The sequence below is a fragment of the Mesoplodon mirus genome (genome assembly GCF_964341445.2).
Source record: "Mesoplodon mirus genome assembly, chromosome: 5".
NCBI lineage: Eukaryota > Metazoa > Chordata > Mammalia > Artiodactyla > Ziphiidae > Mesoplodon > Mesoplodon mirus.
Genome location: NC_138980.1, coordinates 167,990,113 through 168,007,080, shown reverse-complemented (window position 1 = coordinate 168,007,080; position 16,968 = coordinate 167,990,113). Strand labels below are relative to the sequence as shown.

At 34.6% G+C, this 16,968-nt stretch overlaps 2 protein-coding genes across 2 annotated transcripts in view; one reads left to right on the top strand and one right to left on the bottom strand.

Annotated features, from left to right (window-relative positions):
- CDH18 (cadherin 18) overlaps positions 1–16,968 on the bottom strand; it is a gene marked incomplete at both ends in the record, with an annotated part of 329,242 nt that overhangs the window by 248,288 nt on the left and 63,986 nt on the right. The gene's annotated exons all lie outside the window — the stretch shown is intronic.
- Positions 16,442–16,751, top strand: LOC309804312 (acylphosphatase-1-like). Its single transcript, XM_082621655.1, has one exon. It carries the CDS (start codon positions 16,447–16,449, stop codon positions 16,738–16,740), a length of 294 nt encoding a protein of 97 aa, XP_082477781.1. The 5' UTR covers positions 16,442–16,446; the 3' UTR covers positions 16,741–16,751.

Genomic DNA, 16,968 nt, shown 5'->3' with positions numbered 1-16,968 from the left:
TCATATATATATTAGCAAATTCTTTTAAACTGCCTATGGTTCACACTTAATATCTTGCTATAACTTATAACATCAAAGTTCAGTTAAATATTTCTATGAATACTACTGCTATATTTCTAGCTAAGAACAACCTCAGTATTTTCTTAAATTGCAAACACATACCTGAAGAATGGTTTCTCCCAAGAGATCTGAACAGTTATCCTTCATATGAAACCTTTTTCATCACATAACCTCAACTACTCACTTTTTGCACATTTCTGACCCTTGCAAACATTGAAAATATATAACCTTGTTCACATAGCATTTTGGTTTCTAGCCACAGTAAAGTGAAAATTTTCAAGGTTTATGTTAAAGTCTCTGAACTCTTAGAAGATATATTTTAAAAGATAAAATATAGGGATTTCCCTGGTGGCACAGTGGTTAAGAATCCACCTGTCAATGCAGGGAACAGGGGTCCGATCCCTGGTCTGGGAAGATCCCACATGTCGCAGAGCAACTAAGCTCATGAACCACAACTACTGAGCCCATGAGCCACAACTACTGAGCCCGCATGCCACAACTACTGAAGCCCACGTGCCATAGAGCCCATGCTCCACAGCAAGAGAAGCCATCGCAATGAGAAGCCCACCCACTTCAGTGAAGAGTAGTCCCCACTCGCCACAACTAGAGAAAGCCTGCATCAGAAATGAATGGCCATTATGAAAAAGCTAGAAACAATAAATGCTGGAAAGGGTGTGGTGAAAAGGGAACCCTCCTGCACTGTTGGTGGGAATGTAAACTGATACAACCACTATGGAGAACGTATGAAGGTTCCTTAAAAAACTACAAATAGAACTAATATATGTCCCAGCAATCCCACTACTGGGCATATACCCTGAGAAACCCATAATTCTAAAAGAGACATGTACCACAATGTTCATTGCAGCACAATTTACAAGAGCCAGGACATGGAAGCAACCTAAGTATCCATTGACAGATGAATGGTTAAAGAAGATGTGGCATATATATATATATATATATATATATATATATATATATATATATATAAAATGGAATATTACTCAGCCATAAAAAGAAATGAAACTGAGTTATTTGCAGTGAGGTGGATGGATCTAGAGTCTGTCACACAGAGTGAATTAAGTCAGAAAGAGAAAAACAAATACCAAATGTTAACACTTACGTATGGAATATAAAAAAAAAAAAAAAAAAAAAAAAAAAAAAGGGACACCAGGAGGGGAAGGGTAAGCTGGGACAAAGTGAGAGAGTACCACTGACAAATATACACTACCAAATGTAAAATATATAGCTAGTGGGAAGTAACCTCATAGCACAGGGAGATCAGCTTGGTGCTTTGTGACCACCTAGGGAGGGTGGGAGGGAGACACAAGAGGAAGGGGATATGGGGATATATGTATACATATAGCTGATTCACTTTGTTATACAGCAGAAACTAACACAATATTGTAAAGCAATTATACTCCAATAAACATGTTAAAAAAATTTAAAAGACCCAATGCAGCTATAAATAAATACATATAAAATATAGAAAAAGACAATATAAGGAAAGAACTATTCTTATGGGAAAATGAAGGCATCTGAAACATAAATAATAGTACATCAGGAAAAGTTTAACTTATTTCTTGAAAACACATAGGACATAATCAGGGACAAAATTCTGATGGGAATCACTCAGTTAGATTCAACCAATTAAATCATTTCAAAACTGCTTTTTTGGAGTTTTTCTAAAAAGGAGTAAAAATACATTAGCAAAATATGAAAAACACAGCTTTCAAAGTTTCACACTTCATTAGTAAATTAACTACTAAAAGAAGCAGTAAAATGAGTTGCATAGAGACAGTTGCATGCATGTATGAAAGTGAATTTATTCATTTATTTATGTCTCTTGACACATCATTTTAGCACCTACAAGAAAAGATTTATCATTTATGCAGTAGACATCTATGCAACATTGATAGAACAGTCTGTTTCACATTCTCCAACTTTGCCTCTATCCATGACCAAAGCACAGCAAAGTAAAGCAACAAATTCATTGAACAAATGTTTCTAAAACCTTTTCTGGAACTTTTGTGTTATTAAATTAACAAAAGGTGAGATCGTTTTAATAGCTACTGCTATACTTTATATAACTTATAAATCTATATATTATAAATATAATTAATTAAAAACACTTAAGGGCAAGGTTTAAGCCTTCTAACAGCTAATTTTTGAAAGACAAAACAATGGTGACAATTAACTCTTTTCCTCAGGATATATTCGCATACTCTTTTATATTTTTAGCGAGCTAAATTTGAAATTATTTAGTCTTGGATTAAAGGTTCACATTAAAAAGAGTTAACTATATATATATTTTTAAATAGGCATATGGATGTAGACCAGAAACAGAAATATGTAAAAGAAGTAGTAAAGTTGTCAGTCTAAAGCATCTGTTAAAAAATTATATGTTCTGTGTTTTATACTGATTATGCTAAATAATTCAAATAAAAGATAAATGTCAGTAGCTTTATGGCTTTAGATTTTAAAACTTGAAGCTGACTTCACATTTTTAAAGTTTTGAGAATTATATAACTTAGCATATTTCAGAAGTTATATCTAATTAGAAAATAAATGTGCAATACAATCAGTGAACTGTATTTTTCACCAGTATTTATATTACTGTACAACACAGTCAAAGTTACATCAAAATATTTTAACTATGTATTGGATTACATAAGTTGTTGATAATACTCAGTTTGAGTGTTTTACTAAGGTAGATGATCACTTTATTAATGGATTTTTTTAAATCTCTCATCTGGCCTGCTGGAATCTTGAAATGAGAGTTACCATGTAACACTAGTGGAAACCCAGCACAGTAGCAGTAGGTCAATTGATTAATAGTTTATATGATTTTCTTTTAATTAAAAAAATCTTTTTGGAGTATAATTGTTTTACTCCAAATGTTGTGTTAGTTTCTGCTGTACAATAAAGTGAGTCAGCTATATGTATACATATATCCCCTCTCTCTTGGACCTCCCTCCTTCCACACCCCCATCCTACTCATCTAGGTCAGGTCATCACCGAGCACCGAGCTGAGTTTCCTGTGCTTTATAGTGTGTCCCCACTAGCTTTTTTTTTTTTTTAACATCTTTATTGGAGTATAATTGCTTTACAATGTTGTGTTACTTTCTGCTGTATAATAAAGTGAATCAGCTATATGTATACATACGTCCCCATATCCCCTTCCTCTTGTGTCTCCCTACCAACCTCCCTACCCCACCCCTCTAGGTGCTCACAAATCACTGAACTGATCGCCCTGTGCTATGCAGCTGCTTCCCACTAGCTACCTATTTTATGTTTGGTAGTGTATATGTGTCAGTGCTACTCTCTCACTTTGTCCCAGCTTACCCTTCCCCCTCCCCGTGTCCTCAAGTCCATTCTCTACATCTGTGTCTTTATTCCTGTGCTGCCCCTAGGTTCTTCAGAAACATTTTTTTTTTTTAGATTCCATATATATGTGTTAACATATGGTATTTGTTTTTCTCTTTCTGACTTACTTCACTCTGTATGACAGACTCTATTTTATACATGGTAGTGTATATATGTGATTCCTAATCTCCCAATTCGTCCCACCTCTCAGTGATCCACCCTCAGGATTACCTCTTTTCCATTGGACCTATTTTCAAATCTTTAGTTCTATTTACAACATGCACTCTGCAACAGAGGTTGGGGGAAACACTGGCTACACTGTCTTGTTTTCCTTAACAAGTAGGTTTTAAGATTCTGGAAGAACACATGTTTTGTATTAGGTTTTGTAAGGCAAAACATGATGAATGAATGAGTGAGTGAATGAATGAATACATGAATGAAATGGATGAGCAGTAATGAATGCAGTAGAGGTAGAAATCTTCAGACATGGAGAGAAAACTTTTAGATACAAATAATCAAGTTATACAGATAATCAGACTAGAAATGTGCTATCTTCGAGGGTGGGCAGCAATGAGACATCAAATGAAAGGGAATGGGAGTCTAGTATGTAAATTAGGAATGCTCTGGATATATACACGGTACTGACTTAGTAACCAGTAAACTATTACATTGTAAATTTAACTAGCTACTAGACGATTTGAGAGATTTCTATCTTTTTTACATTAAATATATAAAAATATTTGGAAGATAAAGTTGATTTTCATCATATATAGTTCAGAAATACTACAAAGAGAATAGTAACATGGTGTTATTGTAACACACAGTGGTGGAAATGTACTTTTAGAGTCATGAGATTTTGCATAGTGAGTGATATTTTTATGCTAAAGGAGAGTTATTATACTGTCCTAAAGCAAGAGTAAAAAATCCTTGTGTATCTGATCACATAAAAACATAGGGTTAATTAATTGTTCTTTAAAGAACAGAAAAGGGGAGGAGAATGCAGAAAGAAAACATAGTCACCCAAGTGAAGCAAAATGAACACTTCTCTGACATTCTTTGAATAAATTATCGCTTCCTTGGTATTAAGGAGTAACCCACAGCACTTAGAAAGTTAATGTGACACACATGAGTTCCCCTCAGAAGACAAATTATTCACCCTGGACCACATTAGGATCCAGATCTAAAAATGTATATCTTTTACTCTAATGCAGAATTCCTCACTGAGATAATATTCTATCCTTTGGGGACGAATAACTCTAAAAGGTTAAGAAGATGGTGTCAGAGCAATTAATTTTGAAAGTTGCTTTTAGTTAGGACTTCAAGCTATATTATAAAGATAGGTCACTAACTTAAAATTGTGATACTTTGGACTACATAATTTATGCATTTTTATGAGTAGGAAATCTATTTACAATAATAATTGCAGTAGAAACAGTCAGAAATATTATACGGTAATTCCATTATAATCATTTTCTCCACCACATAAAATGCAAGTGATGCAATGTGAGACCTATGTGAGGATCATAGGAAAGGCATGCCATTAAAACTTATTATGCATCTCTCATTCCAGAATGTGTTATATTTTAAACTATAAGCAGACAAAACAAAATTCAATTGAACTCTTAATAAGTAATTGATGCAAAGGAAAAACACATCGAAGAGTAACAGCCTATTGGTAATTAACACATCACCCTCTTCATGCAAAAAAAAGGAATACATAACCATCAGTTTTAATTACGCATCAATACATAAAAAGGTATGTTAAAAACAGTAACAGTAAAGCGTTGTGTTCAACCACAAAGCTAATGTTAATCAATTAAAAGGTTAAGAAATTAGATGAGGGTAAGAAAATAAGGTTTGCATTTGTTTAACTATAAACATCCAAGGTCTTTGCAAACATGCAAAGGTCACATGTTGATTTTAGTTTCTATCTTTTAACTGCTTTATTAGTATTCTTAGAAAAGGAAACAAGTGAATGAAAAGGAGGAAGGGAAAAGGAGCAGAAAGGAACACATTTTTAACTATTATAACCCCTGAATCGCAGCTTAGGGCTATTAACACACAAGATGGAAAACTACAAAATACCTCTAAAAACGTCTGAGGTTGTTTTAATTCTGTAGGCATCAGCTCTACTTCAGAGAGCCCCATTCAGGTGCGCCAAATATTTGGGCAGTGCAGGAGGCATTCAGTGGTTGAGAATTTCGCTATTAATTTCTGGGAAGCCTCAAAAAGTGACCAATTGATTAGAATTGAAGGGAGATATATATAAGACACAGGACTACCTATTATCTGTCAGAGCTCATGTCTTCTTTTGTCTCCCAGTCAAGGTCTAGTTGAGAAAGGGGTGGCTCTGGCAGCTGGTTTTAAAGAAAAAAAAAAACCTCACAGAATACTAAACATTATTATAATTCCATAAAAATACTGGCCCAAACAACTGCCCACACATTCCAGTGTGCTGCGATTTTATCCCCATTTAAATTTGTTCATCGCTCTTCATTTTAGCCCCTTTTCCTTGTTAAGAAAGCAGTAATTGCACTGAGAAGGGAGGGCAAAGAAAGATAATGGCAGTGTGAATAGCTTCAGTCTTTTGGAAAATTCATCTGACAACAAAATGTAAGAGTCTCATTTGATCTGTCAATCACTTTGAGGAGTTTATTCATCCAACAAACATTTTTTGGAATGTCCACCATGTGCCAGTCATGGTACTCTGTACTTAAATCCATCACTGAACAAACAGGCTGAGATCCCTGCCTGGGTAATGCCTACATTCATTCCACTGGGGAAAAGCAGACAGTAAGCAGAAAACATGACAATACACAATATGCAAGACCCACAGTTAAAAAGGAAAGAGAGAAAAAATGAAGTAATATCAGAAGTGGTCAGGTGGTAAATAGAAGTGGTGATATTAAATAAAGGAATATGGTAGGTAGAATATTTGTCCCTCAAAGATGTCTATGTCTTTATTCTGGGAGTGTTTGAATATGTTGCTTTACATGAAAAAAAGATATGATTGAAGTTGAGGTCTTTTGAGACGAGGAAATTACCTTGGTTTCTTTTAGATGGGACAGATCTGAATATCTGTGTCCTTAAAAGGGGGAGGAATCCATCCCAGCTGGGTGATAGAGAGCAATGGAAGTGTGAGAAGGATTCAGCGCTTCATTGCTGGGTCTGAAATGTAAGAGACTTTGTGTAACTCCCAAGAGACATCTCTAGAAGCGGGAAAAGCCAAGAAAATGGATTCTTCCCCAGAGCCTACAGAAGGAACGAGACCCTGCCTACACCTTGATTTTAACCACATGAAAACTATGTTGAACTACTGACCGAAATAATTATTAGGAAAAAAAAAAGTGTTGTTTTAAGCCACTAATTTGGTAATTTGTTATAGCAGCAATGAGAAACTAATAAAGGAGTCAGATAAGACATATTAAAAAGATGACATCTTAGCAAATTCTGGAAGAAGGTGAGGGAGATAGCCAAATGCATACTTCAAGAAAGAGCATCCCAGGCAGGGGTAACAAAGAGCGAAAGGATCAGGTTAGGAATATTACTAGCAGGTTCCAGAAACCAGGAGGAGGCCAGTATAACTGGAGCAGCATGGGCAAAGAGAAGGGTAGTGGACAAGACATCAGAGAACTTACTGGAAGTGAGATCATGAAGGATCACTGTATGACTTGGAGACACTGGATGGTTATGACAGTGGAGTGTCATCATCAATTTACATCTCAAAGTGATCCTGCTGGCTTCATTACTGAGAACAGGAAATAGAGGAACAAAAGTGAAGGCAACAGGCACTGACAGAATGCTACTGCAGTAACAAGATGACTGATGACAACAGCATGGAGCAGGGGTAGTAGTGAAGGTGGTAGGAAATAGTAGGAAATAATATATCATGAATATATTTTGAAAGTGAAGCAAACAACACCAAAACAAAAATAAGCAAGTGGGGCTACACTGAACTGAAAAACTTCTGCACAGCAAACAAAACTATCAACAAAATGAAGAGGCCACCTAGGGAATAGGAGGAATTCTTTGCAACTCATATATTTGGTAAGGGCTTAATATCCAAAATATACAAAGAAGCAATACAACCCAATAGCAAAAAAGCAAATAATCCAATTCAAAATTGGACAGAGTAACTGAAAAGATATTTTTCCAGAGAAGATATACAAATGGCCAACAGGTACATGAAAAGGTGCTTGACATCACTAATCATCAGGGAAGTGCAAATCAAAACTATAATGAAACATCATCTCACACTTGTTAGAACAGCTATCATCAAAAAGACGAGATTTAAGCATTGGTGAGAATGTAGAGAAAAAGACACTTTTGCACTATTGGTCGGAACATAAATTGTTACAGCTCCTATGGAAAACAGTATGGAGGTTCCTCAAAAAATTAAAAATAGAACTACCATATGATCCAGCAATTACCCTTCTGGGTATATATACAAAGGAAATGAAAACTGGATCTTGATGAGATAGGGACAGTCCCAAGTTCACTGCAGCATTATTCACAGTAGCCAAGATACTAAACAACCTGAGTGTCTGTCAAGAGATGAATGGATGAAGAAGATGTGGTATATATACATACAATGAAATAATATTAAGCCATGAGAAAGGACATCCTGCCATTTGTGACAACATGGATGGACCTGGAGGACATTATGCTAAAAGGGATAAGTCAGACAGAGAAAGACATATACTGTATATCACTTATATGTAAAATCTAAAGAAGCTAGACTCATAGAAACAGAGACTAGAATGGTGGTTACCAGGGGCTGAGGGGTGTGGGAAGAGAGCTGTTGGTCAAAGAGTACCAACCTCCAGCTATAAAATGAACAAGTTCTGGGGAATCTAATGCATCGCATAATGATTATAGCTAATAAGAGCCTATCAGATACTAAGTGAAGAGATCTCAGATGTTCTCACCACAGAAAGAAAATGATAATTATATAATGGGATGGAGGATTTAGATAAGGATACAGTGGTAATTGTTTTGCCATACACAATTGTATCAAATCAACATGTTGTACATCTTCAACTTACACACCGTCATATGTCGATTATTTCAGTAAACCTGGAAAAAAATGAAAGAAATGGAAAAAACAAAGATTCCCTAAAAAAGATGATATGGGGTATAAGTGAAAGGAGAAGTGAAGCACAAATGTTAGGTGTTTGGTCACAGTTGCTAAAAGTATGAAGTTGCAATCAACCGAGATGTGAAAGGATCCAGGCACAGGAAGTTGAAAGGAGAAGATTAGGAATTCAACTTCAGACATGCTAAATGAGATATTTCTACTAGAGATACCAGTGGAAATTCCAAGAAGTCATTTGTATATGCAGCCTGGAGTTCAGAAGACAAATGTTGTTGGCTTTATAAACTTGGTAGGTATCAGGACAAAGGTAGTATTTTGAGTGATGAAACAGTATGATATTATCAATGAAATAAATGGAGAAAAAAATGGAAGGGCTGATGATTGAAACCTGTAGGGTTTCAAAATTCAAAAGGTAGAGGGACCAGAAGATACTGAGAAAGAACAATCAATAAAGCATGTTAGTGTCCTGGGGGAGAAAATAAAATGGAAAATTAAGCACCTGTGTATAATGATAACTATATAAAAATAATAATTATTGATTATTTTAGAGGCAAAAGAAATCTGAAGTTTCAGCTGGAGTGAGATAGCTTTACAACTTATGAATTATTAAAATAATAATGTGAATATATTAGCTCTGAATATCCATAATTTGCTGTTCATTGAGAAAATCATATTGTAGAATAATATAGAAGACAAGATCTTATTTAGAGAAAAAATATAAATAACAATAAAACTACATATATATTATATTCCTATTTATTAACATGATCAAGTAGAAAATTAGAGAAAGATATAATCCAGGAATCTTACACTAGAGGGAAGACAGAAAAAGAGGCTACACTGAAGTGAGCTAGTCAATTTTCCTTTATATTTATTTCATAGTTTTAAGTTATTGAATGAGTATCCATTACTTTTTAGTATAAATGTTGCTGCTGTTATTAAACAAGGATTCTGGGTTTTATTAAGGCCAATTGTGTGGTAAAGCCATAATATATTGCAGCCGTTTCTCAAAACAGTAAGAATAATTAGAAAATCTCAGGTACCATTTGGTCTCCATGCATAGCCTTTAATCTTTGTTTACTTCTCATTCTGAGATGTTTAAGAATTTGGTCTTTCTTATGGCCATGCCTCAGGGTGCTAAATTCTGTCCTGAATTCAGCCACATCTCTCAGTCTACGGTATTAAGTTGTCCAGCATTGCTAGCTAAAGCTTACTCATAAATGTCTGCATGTTTAGTCAGTCTTGAAATTTTTGGATATGTATCCCTTCCCATCTCATATGTCCCTCACCTAAGCTTTATTATTTCCACAACTCTATTCAGCTATCCCTCTGGCCTTGTGCTTATTCTAGGTTAAAAACCAATTTGATGTAATTAAAGGGGAGAAATTAATTGCAACCCCACTATGTAACAAGCAGTATGCTGAGACGAATCATAGAGAGCTATAAAGTTATAAAGATTTTTAGCACAGTGAGCAATGAAGATCATCAGACCCACAAAGAAGTCAACTTTCTGATAGAGGTATGAGTTGAAACCAACTTTCTGTTGCTGGAAGTTTTCCCCAAAGGGTGCTGACTCTCAATTTATAGACGTATTTCTCCATTTCTATAAAAAGATGAAAAAGATTTTCAATTAAAAAAAAAATTCTCATCAAACTTTTTCCTTAAGCATTTGCATTCTGGATTTAACCCTAACACTCAACAGAAATTGTTCTAAGGTCAGCAAACATATCCTGGTTATTGAATATGTTAGTGAATAACATATTTTTTAAAGTAAAGGGCCATTTTAAGAACAAGATGATGCTAATTCAACACAGGACACAGAGTGCAAAACTCTCAAATATTGAGTGTTCACTCTGGAAATGCAGAAATGGGAATAGTGAAGTTTTTTGTTTTTGTTTTTGTTTTAATGGAATAAACTGTGGATTGAGGATAAATGAGGAAGACAGTATGAGCTGTTTTGCTAAGTTTTTCTGTGCTGGAATATGAAGTTATTCCACACAGTGTTGAGCCCACATAACTCTGCATGTTGAAATAAAAATTATGCGGTCTACAATTGTGCACAGATTTTCCTCTCAGTTAAGCTTGCTAAGGATAGAAATGATATTCAGAAATTTTTAAACCATAAAATCCAAGTTGCTCAGTTACAAGCCTGAACTCATTCTGTATCTTCTGTATCTTCTGTTGTGTTTATCATCAGATTGAATAACCAGAGCTATCCTACTCTCCTGTCACTCAAGATGAAATTTTATGTGTTAATACTGATTCTTTCTTCATTTCTCCTTATTTAAACTTTCTAAATTCTTTGATTCCATCTCCTTAAAACCTCCCACCCCTCCACCCCCTTCTCTCCATCATAGTTACCACTGAGTTAATTCATGGTCTCACACTAACTTTGATTATTGCTGTTATCCCCTAAATGTTCCTATTATCTTTCTGTTTCTGTTCCATCCACGTTCTATTCACATTACAGTTCAGTGTGTTATTTATAAAATTTGAATTTGGTCATTTCCTGAATAATCACTTTTAGAGCATCCCACCGCCTTCAGCTGGAATTCCCCTCCATCTGGCTCCTGTCTGTGTGTCCAACTTGATCTTTTCACACTTCACCATGGATACTAAACTTCAGTCAAATTAAACTAGATAATCTAGCTCCAAAAGAGTCAGACTGTCCACAGCTGATCCCCTTCAAACTCAATATTTTCTATTTATCTGCTCAGAGATAAGTAGTTTCCTATATTTTGTGAAGTATCCTTTGAACTTTTCATTCAAATAAGCTGCCATTCCTTTGTGATGCCAAAGAATCCCTTGTTTACCTGTCATTCAGCACTTACTGCTTTTTTTTCAATGAAATTCCCCAGCTCTCCCAATTTACTTGACTCTCATTGAGGGCAAGAGCCACATTTCATTTGTTTTCATGTTTCCAGTACCCAACACACACCTTTTCAATGAATATTACCAAAGAATGAAATATGATTGTTAACATTTTCACAAATAATTTCATGATACATTATAGTGTACCAAATAGGAAATAAAGAAATTACAAAGTTATAAAATAGAGTCAAGATATTAAAATAATACCAAGAGGAAACTTGGTTTAACAGGAAGGAATGAAGAGATCTAAAAGTGGAGAGTGGAGAGGCAAACATATTTTTAAAAAAACACCTAAAAAATCAACTTAGACAACTGACTATTTAAAGCAAGATTAATAACATTGTAAGATGGGTTTTATAAGGTTATTTGACTAAAAGGTATGACGGAAGTAGAAAAAAATGGAATAGGCAGATAAACGCAATTATACTGTTGTAAAACAAAGAATGTGGCTCACCACCCAGTTCTACAAGGACTAAGGCATTAGCCACTGCAGCCGCTGACGGACATTGCACCCTGAGAGGAGCTCAGGATGAAAAACAGGATGAGGCACTCTGTGCTTTGGAAAAACAAGCCCCTTAGATAGTTTGGTGTATACCTCAGGAAGAAATTTAATGTACTCAGATTCTTGCATTTTTTCATATATAGAAAAGCATTAAAACATTACCTGAGATATCTGTTCTTTGTAACAGTAATCTTTTACTAAGATGTATGCATTAAAAAAAAATATTGGGGTATAGTTGATTTACAATGCTGTGTTAATTTCAGATGTACAGCAAAATGAATCAGTTATACATACACATATATCCATTCCTTTTTAGATCATTTTCCCATATAGGCCATTACACAGTATTGAGTAGAGTTTCTTATTAAGAGCTCTACAGTAGTTCCTTATTATTTATCTATTTTATACATAGTAGTGTGTATATGTCAATCCCAATCTTCCAATTTATCCATCCCCCCTTACCCCGTGGTAACCATAAGTTTATGTTCTACATCTGTAACTCTATTTCTAAGATTTATGCTTGACTGAACTTACTTCCTAGCCAAAAATCATATATATCCTGGCTTCTCCAATATCCCTTTGGAACAGTCCCCTCAGAAGGGTTACTGGGGGGCTGTATCCCACGGCAGTCTTCAGTAAGACCCTGAACAAAACTTAAACTCATAGCTCTTATGTTGTGTGCTTTTGTTCCAGTAGACACTGTCATGAAGGTATTGAATTTGTGAAGGGGAAAATTTGAAGGGTGAAGTGGAAGTTGAAAAGCAGGCAGTATCATGTGTGAAGTGGGGAGAGGGAATAGTGTAGCAAACATGAAGTGTCAGGTGTGAAGTGGTACAATGTTGATTCCAAATAGACTTTTATACTTTGTGAATGTACATTGTTTGGCACTAGAACAAACATGACAACTTAATAAAGTGATGCATAACTTAAAAAGTCAATAGAAGAATTAAGCAGAATTATAAAAAAAAAATTGAATAAACCATGAGAAGGTAGAAAGGAATGTTAGAGAATAAAAACTGATAAGACAAAGTAGGAACAAAACCAATATTGCCAATGTCTACCAACCCTATCAATCATCATATTAAATGTAAATATACCATAGACTTCAGCAAAAATGGTGGAGTAAGGACAACTAAAAATTTCTCCTCCATAAAAACAATGAGAACACTGGCAAAAAGTTGTAAGAATCAACTTTTTCAGAGTTCTGGAAATTAACCAAAGACTTACAGAATTCCAGGGAGAAGGTAAGCAAGAAAAACAGCTGAATCATTGTGTGAACTGTTAGCTTTGGTGGTCTTTCAATTTCCTCCACTTTCATCCTCCCCCCTCCCCCTCAGCTCCACAGTAGTCTTAGAAAATAACATCCTGAAATTGCAGTGAAAACCCACAAAGAAAAGTCTAGGGCCAGATAGCCTCACAGGTGATTTCCACCAAACACTGAAATAATTAACATCACTTCTTTGTGAAGTTCTCCAAAAAAATAATTTACAACTCATTGTATGAGTCCAGCATTATATTGACACCAAAACCTGATAGAAATATCACAAAAAGAGAAATCTACACATCAATTTACCTTATAAATATAGGATACAACAATCCTCAACAAATACTAGCAAATCAAATTCAGCAACACACAAAAAAAGGATTATACACAGTGATAAAGTGTGATTTATCCAGGAAAGCAAGGTTGCTTAAAACATACTAAAATCAATCAATATCATAAAACATACCAATATTATATGATTATCTCACAGATTCTGAAAAAAAATTTGACAAAATCTAACACCCTTTCACAATAAAAATAATAAATAAACGAGGGATAGACGGGAATATACTCAACCTGATAACATACATCTACAATAGACCAACAGTTACCATCATAATTAATAGTGAAAGACTGAAAGCTCTCCTCCAAGTATCAAAAGCAAGACAAATGTCCACTTTTGACACTTCTAGTCATCCTTACACTATAGGTTCTAGAAAGGGCAACTAAGGAAAAAAAAATGCATCCATTAGTCATTAGGGAACGCAAACTAAAATTGCAAAGAGCTGATACTTCATCCTCACTAGGATCACTGAAATTTTAAGAAGATAAAAAATACAAGTGTTGACAAGGATGTGGAGAAATTAGAATTCTCATACATTGCTGACATAATTGTAAAATGATGTTGTCATTTGGAAAAAAAACATTTAACAACTCTTCATAGAATTACATATATAGCTACCGTATGAGCCAGTAATACTAGTTTTAGGTATGTACCCAAGAGAAATGAAAACAAATTTCAAACAATCTCTAAAAAAATGTGATTGCCAGGGACTGGGGGGTCAGAAGAGAAAAGGAGAGTGACTACTAATGAGTATGAGGTTTCTTTTTTGGAGCAATGCAATTGTTCTGGAGTTAGAGGGTTGTGATGGTTGTGCACTTCTGCATATATGTTAAATGCCAAAGAACTGTACACTTTAAAAAAGACAGATATTATATTTTGTGAATTACATCTCAATAAAAAACTAATAACCTACATAAATATACTAAATACACCAAGTAAAAGGCAGAAACTGTTAGATGGAGTTAAAAAATAACTCAGCTACATGCTGCCTGCACTAATGTACTTTAAATGAAAATACATAAGAAGGCTGAAAGTAAAAGATGGAAAAATGATATACAGGCTAATTATAAGTATAAAAAAGCAAAGCTTATGAATATCAGACAAATTATACTTCAATACAAAGTATATTACAAGAGATAAGGGAGACCACTTCATGATTTATCAAGAGCAAAAACAAATCCAAAATGTGCATAAACCTAATTATAGAACACAACAATTCATGAAGCAAAAACTGACATAATTAACAGAAGGAATAGGGTAATACAATTAAAGGTGATATATTTAACACATCATTCTCAGTAATTGATAGAATAAGTGTACAAAATTATAAAGGAAGGAGAAAACCTTGATTATGCTATCTATCAATTTAACAAAATTGCTTACAAAACATTGTGCTCAATAACATATTCTTGTCAAGCTCACAAGGAACATTCTCCAAGAGAGACCACATGCTTGATTATACAAGTAACAATAAATTTCAAAAGGATATAAACTTACAGATTATGCTATTTGATGAAAATGGAAAAATACAAATGAATCAAAACAAGATATATAGAAAATGACAACTATTTGGAGTTAAATAACACACCTCTAAATAAACCATAAGCCATAAAGAAGTCAGAAGAAGATTTAACAAAAATAAATAAATGGGACTCCATCAAGCTTAAAAGCTCTTACACAAAGAAGGAAACTATCAACAAAATGAAAAGGTCACCTACTGAATGGGAGAAGATATTTGCAAACTATATATCCAATAAGCAGTTAATATCCAAAATACATAACTCATTTTACTCAACATCAAAAAAAAAAAACCTGATTAAAAAATGGGCAGAGGCCCTGAATAGACATTTTTTTCCAAAGAAGACATACAGATGGCCAAAAGGCACATGAAAAGATGCTCAGCATCAAAAATCATCAGGGAAATGCAAATCAAAACTACAATGAGATATCACCTCACACCTGTCAGAATAGCTATTATCAAAAAAAAACCAACAAATAACAAGTGCTGGCAAGGATGAGGAGAGAAGGGAACCCTCATGCACTGTTGGTGGGAATGCAAATTGGAGCAGCCACTATGAAAAATAAAATAGACATTCATCAAAAAGTTAAAAATAAAACTGTCAGATGATCCAGTCATTCCACTACTGGGTAGTTATCTGAAGAAAACAAAAACACTATTAGAAAAGACATATGCACCCCTATGTTCTTGGCTATTTACAATAGCCAAGATATTGGAAACAACCTCAATGCTTATCAATAGATGAATGGATAAAGGAGAGGTGGTGTATATACAAACACACAATGGAATATTAGCAATAAAAAAAAAGAATGAAATCTTGTCATTTGCAGCAACATGGATGGACGTGAGTGTATTATGCTATGAAATAAGTGAAACAGAAAATACAAATACTGAATGATTTCACTCATATGTGGAATCTAAAAATGAAAACAAATGAACAAAAATAACAAAACAAAAACAGTTATAGACACAGAGAACAAACTGGTGGTTGCCAGAGGGGAGGTAGTGGAGAGAGGAAAGAAGATGAGGTGAGGGGGATTAAGAAGCATAAACGTCCAATTGTGAAATAAATGAGTCACAGGTATAAAATGTACAGTGAGGGGAATATAGTCAATAACAATGTAATATTTTTGTTTGGTGACATAGAACTAGACTTATCATGGTGATCATTTTGAAGTGTATAGAACTACTGAATCACTATGTTGTATAATAGGAACTAACATAGTGTTGAAGGTCAATTATATTTCAAAGAAAACAAACAAGCAAACTCATGGTAATAGGGATCCAACTTGTTGTTACCAGAGGTGGATGTAGGGAGAGTGGGAATTGGATGAAGGCGAAAAAAAGATACAAACTTCCAGCAACCGGGAGAACCATTGGCCTAGTGGTCTCCGGGGTAGTCCACCAGAGAGGAGGACGAGGTCTGAGCATGAGTATTGCAGAAGGGGACACCCTGATATCAGTGGATTTTGAAGTTTTGGGGAAAGTACAAGGTGACTTTTTCCGCAAGTACACTCAGGCTGAGAGTAAAAAGCTCAGATTAGTAGGCTGGTTCCAGAACACTGACCAGGGCACAGTACAAGGACAATTGCAAGGCCCCACCTCCAAAGTACATCATATGCAGGAATGGCTTGAGACAAGAGGAAGTCCCAAATCGCACACTGACAGAGCAAGCTTCAACAATGAGAAAGTCATCTTAAAGTTGGATTACTCAGATTTCTAAATTGTGAAATAACAGTCTGAATTTAAATTTTCCAAGATACTCAGTGGTTTTGTTTCTTTTTAAATTTTTAATAGAGATAGAAATATTCTGTGTTCAATATTAGAATTTGTCAGTAAGTTATTTTAGTATCAGATATTTGAGAGTTACTGTATATTATGTGTATGATGGAAGGATTACAACTGTACACAATTCTAATCAATAAAAACACAGAACCTTCCGTGTAGGTTA